Source organism: Cebidichthys violaceus, unplaced genomic scaffold, assembly GCF_023349555.1.
Source record: "Cebidichthys violaceus isolate CVI_PGR_0920_01 unplaced genomic scaffold, fCebVio1.0.p SCAF_75, whole genome shotgun sequence".
Taxonomy (NCBI): domain Eukaryota; kingdom Metazoa; phylum Chordata; class Actinopteri; order Perciformes; family Stichaeidae; genus Cebidichthys; species Cebidichthys violaceus.
The window spans coordinates 287,249-297,889 of record NW_027176959.1 but is presented as its reverse complement, the minus strand read 5'-3'; the positions used below and the strand labels follow the sequence as shown (position 1 = coordinate 297,889).

Here is a 10,641-nt window from a genome sequence, read left to right as displayed (position 1 = left end):
TGCAGGTAGATGAAAAAAACAAACTATTTCCATCACTGGCTCACATTTAGAAACGTTCTGCAGTCAAAGTCTTGGACATTTAGGTTAGAGAAGAAGAAGAACGGCTGACTGACAGTTGGTATTTTAACGCTGCATTGCTGCTGCACAAATGTGGACGTGTGCATGAAAAGGGTTTGCGAAGAGGGTCGTTTGACAAGGCAGAAAATAACTGCACGATCCAGATTGTTGTGCCCAATTAGCCTTTGTGTCCGTGTGTGTGCGTGTGTGTGTGTGTGCGTGTGTGTGTGTGTGCTGTGTGTCCTGGGGCAGGGTTGTTGGACTGCAGAGGCAGGAGAGAGGACATATGGCCGCCTGGGTCTCCAGACTCTCTACCCTTTGACTGGAGTCCTCAGAGCTGCAGCAGACGATTTAAATGTCCTGCTCTCCAAAATGTGTGTGCATGCATCAGTGTGTGTGTGTGTGTGTGTGTGTGTGTGTGTGTGTGTGTGAGACGGAGCTAATTCAACTTTCTCCTCTGCAGCTCCTCTCATCTCCACCATTTTGATTTCACTTCCCTCATGTTTTTATTCTGATGTGTGTGTATAATTGTCTCCTCGGCTCTAGTCTCCGTCTTTTTCTGTGGTTTCCTACCTCAAACTACGCACGTCCGTCTGTCCACACAGTTCTGTCTGTGCTGACGGGTTTGTTTGATTTTCTCTGATTGATGGATGGGCTATCAGATTACCCCCCCCCCCCCCCCCCCCGCCCGACACTTGGACCCCGCTAATCAGATCACAGCCACGCAGCTGCCTCGACACAGTTACTCAAACACACAAGCACACAGATGAGTGTGTTTTAACCAGCGTGTTGCCAGCAACATATTACCCAGCAATGTTGCAGTAATGTGATTGCTTTTAAGGAGGGCCAGGTACTCTAAAATTGTCCCCTTTAGCTTCAGCCGGGGGGACGTGGGTAGGTTTATCACGAGGACGTCCCATTGCTTTCACATTGTCAGTTGATACGTTGTCATTATAAAACTATCGATCACAGCAGCTTTAAATACTGAAGATGATGCGTCTTGTGACTGTGTGAGTGCTGTGCAAGTACTAAGTGACTCATTCGATTTTTCGAGTAACTTGCCCAACACTGCTTTTAATGCTGCCGACTTCATTGGTGGACAGTCACGATAAGATCCGTGCGAGCCTCCAGCTCAGTTTCTAATGTTCTGCATGCCGAGCAGTAGCCAGATTTTGTCACACTAATTAAGCTGCAAACTTGTCACCCAAATCAGCACTCACTTCTGAGGAACATTCACTTGCACCAAATGTGCGTGGGACAGCTCGGGAGGCTCCGCAACGCACCCTTTCGGAGAGAACGAGCCTTGCGATTCCCATTCTTTAGGGGGCGAAATCGTCCCCCGACTGGGTGTCCCACTTATCAGTTATTCATCACCGGAAAAAAAAAAAGCCTCCACCGCCTCGTCTCTGGTTTCTCCCAAAACAAGGTTTCATCTCCGGGTGGATCTGCCGCCACCGACTCACCGACCGGCGCGCGGCTCTCCCAACCTGGTGGCCCCAAAACTGTGGGAGAGAGCCTCCTTTGTGCCGCCTCGCCACCGAGGGAACGAAACACTAAGTAGCTCCTCCCATCAGCCTCTAGTGGAGAAGAAACGGGAACGATTCCACCCCCCCCCCCGTCTCTACGCTTCCCTTTCTCCCACCATTGGTTTCTATTACCCGGGGCTTCTGCTTGTTCACCCTGACAGCTACTTTTTCTCTCTCACACACACACACACACACACACACACACACACACACACACACACACACCGAGTCCAACCAACCCTCTCTAAAAAGCAGTCCTGGTTGGCACATTACGTTGTTCTGATGGCTGCTAAGAGCTTGGCTTCATGCCTTATTCATCCCTCAGGCCTATTCTTTCCAGCGGCGTAGAAGGAATTAGGAGGAAGAAAAGCTCTCTAGCACACAACTCACCACTCACCAGCAGAGTAGACGTCAACCTGACAACTTCTCAGGAACAAAAAAGATTATTTATTTTTTTCTACCTCTCCTGTCTTCTCATTATATTGTGTGTGTTTAAAACCTGTCCGACCAGACAACACACGATTCAGGGTCCATGTGAAGCCTCTGAAAGAGTTTCTGCTCTAAATTCAGCAACGTGATGGATCAGAACCTGACACGACTCTGATGACACCGCTGGTGTCTGTGAGGAATCTTTCTCTTTTGTCTTCTGCAGCACAAAGTCCAAGCCCTTGTCCTTAAAGTGGAAATACAACGAGTCACAGTTGTCTTTTTCCAAATTGGATATATGGCAGCTTAAAGGAATCATTTCGGGGACATATGCTTATTGGCTTTCTGGTTGAGCGTTAGATGTGATGTGACAGCACTCTCATGTCTGTCTGTTAAACATGAAACCACAGCCAGCAGACGGTTAGCTTAGCTTACCATAAAGACTGGAAACAAGGGGAAAATGGCTAACCTGGGTCTGTCCACTGGTAGCAAAATCCACCTCCCGGAACCTTTTAAGTAACGTGTTGCATGTTGTTTGTTTAAATCCAACAAAAACTTTAATGTAAGAACTGCAATCAAGGCTGCTTTCACACATAACCCCTTTAGGTTCCGGTCCGCTTTCCCGGTTAGTACGGTACCTTTGTGCTGGTGTGAAACCCCTGGTGCGGACCAACCAACCCAACCGTGACCGCCTGAAAAGGCGGGTCTCGGTCCGCTTCCAAGCGAACTCCAGCGCGGTTCGTTTGTGGTGTGAAAGCAAACGAACATACCACCGGATTTTATGATCCCAGGTATTTCATTTTAGCGTGATTTCAAAAGCTGAACTACGAACAGATCCGTCTGCTGATAGTAAAGTCTGTTGCGATCTTACTGATGGCGTTAAGGTGTTCCTGCAGCGCTCTGTTGTGGCCGGCTAGCTCTAGAATGTTCCAACTTGCTAGCATATCACCAGTTAGCTCGCAGTTAGCTCGCTCTGCAAATTGACACCCCTTGTTTTGGGAGGACTACGAATCGTTGCGCTGTACTGTGACTGTTCATTGTTCATTCGCTGTACTGTATCGTGTACTGGGTTTGTTTCAGCGCGTGGCTCTGTCACCGTTGAACGAAACACAGAGAGGTAGCTTCGGTTTGAAGTATTTTGTTCTCACTCCTGCGGCGGCTTTGATGCATGACACATCCAAATCCAAAATAGGCAAAGCAATTTCAAGGACGGCAACGGTAAACTGTAGAATGCACACAGCCCACGGCGCTAAGCGATGAGTTCACTCTTTGTGCATGTATAAAATATTCATGGGTGGAGCATACGCAGTAGGTAAACAATACAAATGTATCACAGCGCTGGATGAAAACAAACCAGCTCATTTGTCCTGATTGGATTTCCCTTACGGACTTGACCTCTGATTGGCCAGCGGACTAACCCGAACCCTCTTTCCTCCAGGATAAGGGAGACAGAGATCTGGACAGAGGGACGTTCAGAGACACCGAGAGAGGGATGGCAGTGGAGGAGAAGCCGGGTGTGAAGAGCAGCAGCTCCATCGTCCCCTGCTTCCTGTTTGTGGAGGTAAGTTGTTTTTTCTTCCTGTCCGTGAACAAAACAACTACGAAACAAGAGAGTCGCTTGAAAACGCGCAAAAGACGAGGTCATTTCTCAAATATAAGGTTGACAAGTTCTCACCAAGTGTGTTTCTCGATCGTATCTTTGTCGGCTATTTCCTGTTTCTCTGGAATCCGACTCGTGGTTTGTCTCTTGCGGTGTCAGCGAGAAGGAAAGCCGCGGCGGTGAATATTTCAGGCAGAGCGGTAGCGTTCGGGGGACAGCTTCGGCGAACGCGCTCTTGCTCTGGGGCCGAGGCGTTGTAAAGTGAGCACAGTTGGGTTTTTTTTTTTGTTTTTCGCGGGCGCGTTGAGCATTCCCCGGCACATTTTTTTGCGAACTGCATGATTCATCGAGGTGGTTGCGGATGTCACACCACAGACAGGGTGGATTTTTTTCAGCAGCTGCACACGGTGGGCTTTGGAGCTGCCAGAGGTCGTTGTCTACGCACACACACACACACACACACACACACACACACACACACACACGCACCACTTCATCCCTTGTGGAAAGCATGCTCTACATTGTCAGTCGGACGGATGACTCGGAGGGCAGTGGGGGTCCCAGGGCCTTCGCCAAATCGCAACCGAGGTGGAGAAAAGCGTGAACTGGTGAAGTAATCAGACGGTCCCTAATCAAATTAGACAGACCAAGCAGTCCGGAAGCTCATCGGCTTCAAATAAGTCAACCGTCGGCTTTTCAGCTGGAGTTCCCCCATGCGTCCAGAGCACCGTTCTGTGAAAGACTCAGATGGGAGAAGCTGTTTGCAGGTGCGTCGTGATGCGATGCAGATGTTACATCACGTTGGATTTACGCGTCTGGATCCGCTTCCCTTCCAACAATGCGTGTGCGAGGCAAACTGTATTTTACTGCACCGTAATAGAAATATTTGTGCAACGATCTCACTGTAATTAACAAATCCAAGTCTTCAAAAGTCTTATTCTAATGTCGTTATGTCTTAAAACTGTATTAAATGTCATCTGAAACAGAAGCAAAGATGAAAGGGACCAGTGAGTGCCAAAACAGGAAATTAGTGTCGTTTTGGCGGTTGCAGCAGCAGCAGCAGCAGCAGCTTTGACACACGGAGGCACACGGGCTACTTAACTCAGCACAGATAAGAACGCGCATACATGACACGCATACGCTTCCCCAGGATATCGTTATCTCAGATGTCATGAATCAGCTTAGAAATAATAGAGAGAAAAAAGACGTGTCTTTTAACTCCAAAACCTGCCTAAGAATCTTCTAGAGTTTGAAGTTTACTTTCGGAGTCAAAGTGACCCAGTTATAGTTATCTGCACATCCATGGGCACATCGCAAATCACAGCTGCTAAAAGCTAATTCGGCAGAGTTTGTACAGCGCCGGTTTGCTACAATGTACCCATAGTTAAGTAAAGTAGTAAATGTTGAACACGACATCTGACACTGACAAGGGATGCTGGTGTATTTTAGTCGCCTTTTACCCGAACACCTCAGCAAGTCCTCGCTGTCCACCTCCGCTGCGCGCGTGCGGCCCCCAAAAAGGACGGACCATGATGCAATAGTCCCACTTACCCGCCCCGCCCATGTGAGCCTGTCTGTGAAACGCTGCTCCCTTTGGTTATGATACACTGTAACAGCTCTCCATTAGTGCCTCTCCGTCATATGCCTCCCACACATCAGCCCTCAGGTCTCAGTCAATTCCCTCGCTTACTCTACATCCGTGTGTGTGTGTGTGTGTGTGTGTGTGAGAGACAGAGAGTGTTTCTATCTATTTGTACTGGGATGGAGAACCCAGAGCAAGCATTAAGGGCCAGGGAAAAGAGGCCAGCGGCTGTTACCTGTAATGGAGGGACATGTTTTTTTTTTTGTTTTTTTTTGCTGCTTGTCGAGACGACAGCATGAAATGGAAGCCGAACAAAGAGCAGGTATAACAACAGTTTATTGCCCCTGCATGGCATCGACAGTGGCGAACAATGGAAACACTGACAGACGAAACCAAATCCATCCGAATGCGAAAGTGTGTTTGTTCCACCCAGATAAGTAAAATGGTTTTGAACATATTTTCTATCAGCAATAAAGTGCTCGGGAAAACCAATGAACTGCTCGGTCTGTGCAGCGTGCAGCAGTAACGGGTCATCAAAGTGCATCGTGGGGCTCTGACACAGCTGCACTGTGCAGCGCATGCTCGTTAACGCCACGTTATCGTTCATCAGTGTGGATGTGTTTATCATTATAGACATCATTCTTAGTGCTCAAACCCTTAAACCGTTTGAGCTTTGTTAACATTACAAACCATAAAGTCCAGGTGCTGGTTCTGTGAGGCCTGAATGTATCGATTGGGCCAAAGGTCTCTGACGTATGTAGCAAAGAGGACCAGCAGAGGAGATTTTGGACCGGCAGTGATCAGTGGCCAGTTAATGGGTTTGTTATAATGTAACCTGTAACCCTGCGATCTCATACAGTTAGTTAATGATGTGCTCCTTGGCCTTGGAGTGTCCAGCTCATTAGCTTCCCAGCTAGCTTCCTAGCCTTGAGCTAGTTAGCTGGACATGTGTTTTTTGGTTTTAAGAAAGGCTGAAAACAAGTTGCCAGGCTGTGATTGGGCGCTCACTGTTTGGGGGAGGGGTTTAGCAAACAGGCTATTGATTTCTCTTCAATAGTTGATTTCCATTTTTTGATTGATGGCACCTCTATTTTTTTTTATACATTTCTGTAAAATGTTTTGCCGCACATGTTCCTGTAACATCTATCATGGATGATTAAAAGTCAGGCTACATGTAGAAATGAGGATCCAACACGACTTATCACGACTGACGATTCATTCATTCATTCATGTTAATTGCCTTTTTCAATATTAAAAGAAGGGCTTGTGCAATGTGCAGCAATTTCAACTCTGCAGGAATCTAATTGGCAAAGGTTTCAACACTCCTAAAATATGATTCTGCATTTTTTATATGTAATCTGGCAACTAGACTCAATGTCGATGCAAGATTGAAACCAGGCCACCGAGTCACAGCGTGAACTGGGTTCGGAGGACTTGATCGCATTACTGATGCTGTTGCTAAGCAGACTGCAACATCACAGAGTTTTCTGCCTTAGAGTCTTATTTCCATTCAGGCATCAAGGTTTTTGCGGAACAATTGTTTTTCTGAACTATGATATTAAAAGATATGACCCCTCTATTACTCAGTATAATTTCCATTAATTGTCTCGCCTGAAGTTACAGTCTTTTGAAGTTGCCTAATGCTCAGTAAAGACCTTAAGTACCACGACGAGGATGGCAGAATGTATCTTTTCCTTACCGCACAAATGAGACGGTAGGGTTTTCTGAAGCAGCGATGCAACTGGGAGAGGAAATCAACACAAACTGAAGGGGTGAAAATGGCCGATTTTGGCCGAGAAGACGGTGTGAAGTACTGAACGGCAGACGTGATTTATTTTGCTCTGCGACTCTCCACTAAGCTACTCCTCAGTATTTTTGTGCACTCGGTTCCTTTGAATTCTCTTCACTGGCTGTGCTGCTGCCGACCAGAAATAAAAGTGTTACTGAGCATCCACACTATTTCACACTAACACCCAGTTTCTCTCTCACACACACACACACACACACACACACACACACACACACTTTCACAGTCATCCACAAGGTAACACCTTGGATTGGTTGCCACTCTGTTGCCCAGAAACACATCCGCAATCACAACCCCCGAAGGCAAGTCATAGTTTTTCGGCTTTGAGGGGGGCAATGGCACAAAAAACGGAGCACTTCCCTTTTCTTAATGCTTATCTTGTTCTGCACAACTATTGTGAAGTTCACAAAGAAACTGTAAACAAACAAAAGCATAAATGTTCTCCAGTACGACAGGGACTTCAGCCTGCCGGCAGATCTACGAGAAAACAGACAACGACGAAACCGAGGAAACGAGTGAGACGTGTGTCAACCAAATTTATTTTACCGTAATGATTTGTAAGTGTTCATTTTAAAGTACATTTTATGTGTGAGAGAGAGAGAGAGAGAGAGAGAGAGACAGAGACAGAAAGAGAGACAGAGACAGAGAGAGAGAGATAGAGAGACAGAGACAGAGAGAGCGACAGAGACAGAAAGAGAGACAGAGACAGAGAGAGAGAGATAGAGAGAGAGAGAGACAGAGACAGAGACAGAGAGAGAGAGATAGAGAGACAGAGAGAGAGAGACAGAGAGAGAGAGAGAGACAGAGAGAGAGAGAGAGAGAGAGAGAGACATAGACAGAGACAGAGACAGAAAGAGAGACAGAGAGAGAGAGAGAGAGAGACAGAGAGAGAGAGAGAGACAGAGAGAGAGACAGAGAGAGAGAGAGAGACAGAGAGAGAGAGAGAGACAGAGACAGAAAGAGAGACAAGAGACAGAGAGAGAGAGACAGAGAGAGAGAGAGAGACAGAGAGAGAGAGAGAGAGACCTGCAGCCTTGTAACTAAGATTGAGAAATAAAACATTTTTTTCCCCCAAAATCTGTCTGTTTGTAGAGGAAGATTCTAGAGGAAGATCTTAAGTATCAAGCCCAACCTTTTATTATTAAAGAGTACTATAATACTGTCGTATTTTCTGTAGTGGTACCAATATCTCTTCCACAAGCTGCTCGCTTAACAGCTGTGAGTACATAATAATATGTTCAGTTCATAATGATGATTGAGGGGGAGTGGCTTTAGAGGGAGGCCTTGAGAGACGGGCTGTCAGTGTTGCCGACTTGACGACTTTCTTACTGGATGTTGTGACTTTTGGAGCTAGTGCTGCTAGTTGGTAACACTGTGCTGGGTTGTCAGGTTGGATAATTTTCAAAATCTAGTAAACTCTTGCTAGTTTCTCAACAGTACCAACCCTAGCTTTAATATCAGTTACTTCCGCCTTATCTTCATTAAAGTAAAGTTTGAAAGACTATTCAGTTGTTAGCGGGAATAACATACGACATAATAAACGGTTTCTATTAAGTGTGATTTAAATAGTTTAATCTCAAAGACATACATCTAAGTAGTTTCTGTGTGAGTGTATGATCACAATGATTGGTGGTGGAATTGGCTGCCTTAAGGGGCACCAGGTAAAATCTTGCCTCGGGCACCTAATTGGTCAGAGCCGGCTCTGCAAGGCACTACATTGATTATTGATTGCAAGCTGCTTTCGGGGTTAGTGCTGTCAAAAGTATGGCAAGAAGGCCTCAGGTGTGATTCCTGGGCCTCTCTGCGTATTCTGAGATTGCCAGGAGATTATGCAGCCCAGTGTCTGGACTCTGCAACCCGCCCACAGTGAGTGAGAAAGTCTGTCCGATGAGTATGTGAGGCCCTGATCCTGGATCAACCATGTTCCATGTGACTCAGAAAACAGGAAAGCTAAATTAAAAACAAATCATTTTTTCACTTGGAAAAATAATGAATGATGATGATTGACAGTCTGCAACCAGTGCTTTGTGAAGCGTACAGAGCGATGTCAGTGAACCATTAATAAGTTGATATTAAGAAATGGGCTTTTGGCCAGAAGGCCCTCTGGAGTGGACGAATTAATCTGTGAGAGGGAAGTAGGTGAGTAGCTGCTAACTGACCACCAAAAGAAGGAAGAGTTGCTGTAAAAAAGACTAATTATAAAAACACAGGGATTCACATCGGATAAATAAAAGGACTAGTTTGACGTTTTTTGGGGGAATAAGCATCTTTGTGTTCTTGCAGAGAGTAACATGAGAACATAGATACCCGTCTCATCTGAGTATGTAGTTCCAGCCAGCAGCCGGTTAGCTTAGCTTAGCACAAAGAATGGAGACAGGGGGAAACGGCTAGCCCGGCCCTGTACAAACGTAAAGCCCACTAATTAACGCGTTATATATGAATTAATACCGTAGTCTATGACATGGCTGGATAGCTACGTCTTGTTGTTCAACATTCTGTAAAAAAATGTATATATTTACTGTTTGTCAACCGTACGTAATGTAACTGACTTTGAATCTTTCTAGTGTAACGTTAGCTTTAGCTAGCGTTATGCTAATCAAGATTTTCGTGAAAATAGTGCTTATGATTTGAGGACAATGACATGCCTGAATAGCTAGCTGTCTCGTGGTTAAACAGACGGTCAAATCACATGTATTGTTAGTCAACAGTACGCAATGCTACTGACTTTTAATCTTGCTAGCGTAACATTAGCTTTCTGGCTCACAGCTTTCTGGGTTCTATGAGCTGAGCGGATTAAAAATACTTTCTGTTGCCAAGTCGTATCTAAGGTTATCCCTGTTTAATGGAGCGATGAATAATGTTTCCATTGCATAAGAACATTATGGGATGGCAATGATTGTTCCGGGTATTAGCGAACCCTCTGGGTTTAACGAGGATAACTTGATTGATTTTGGTTGCAAAGTGCATGAAAATATAAATCAATGGTTTTCTTTTTTTTTTTTTTGGCAAATGTCCACAGTTATGAGCGGGTTACTGCCCTTCGAGGTGTCCATCATCATGGATTAATGGACTTCACAGATGGAACCGTACTTGGTCCTGGCCTCCACGTCGCCCATTAGTTCCTGATGATGGACACCTCGTCGTACATTACCCCTTACGTAACAGTCGTGATGTGAGATATGAGAGTGTTATAGATCTTCTTCCACTAACTCTCGGCAAGAAACCAAACCCATCTCCTAAAATGTCAAACTATTCCTTTTGATTATGGCGAATAATAAAGAGTGGAGCGGGATCACGCCGTCTATAATGAGGGAAGGTGTGAGGCTGCCTATAAACCATGTCCCTCCACACCTTCAGCATTGAGTGTGTGTGTGTGTGTGTGTGTGTGTGTGTGTGTGTGTGTGTGTGTGTGTGTGTGTGAAATGTGACAGTGATCCATACCAAGCCAGAAGGACCTGCTCTTTTATTTAGCCCCACACCTCATCAGCAGTTGCCATGGAAACCAATCAGCCCGACTCATTCTCATCTCCGCTCCCTCTTTCTTCTGACTCCTTTCATCCTGCCTGCCCTAATCACAAGTCACAACCTCTTCTATCAGTGCTACCCACTCAGCCATCTTGTTCCGCGTGTCTCTGCCGTCCCC

General features: G+C 45.9%; 1 protein-coding gene across 4 annotated transcripts in view; it reads left to right on the top strand.

The window, feature by feature from the left end:
• The window catches only part of plppr2a (phospholipid phosphatase related 2a), a 45,121-nt gene that overhangs the window by 976 nt on the left and 33,504 nt on the right, over positions 1 to 10,641 (top strand). For all 4 annotated transcript variants that reach the window (XM_068737039.1, XM_068737043.1, XM_068737040.1 and 1 more), the window contains exon 2: positions 3,448 to 3,570. In XM_068737039.1, the coding sequence (XP_068593140.1) occupies positions 3,502 to 3,570 (69 nt within the window). In that variant the 5' untranslated portion in view covers positions 3,448 to 3,501. The remainder of the gene's footprint in view (positions 1 to 3,447; positions 3,571 to 10,641) is intronic.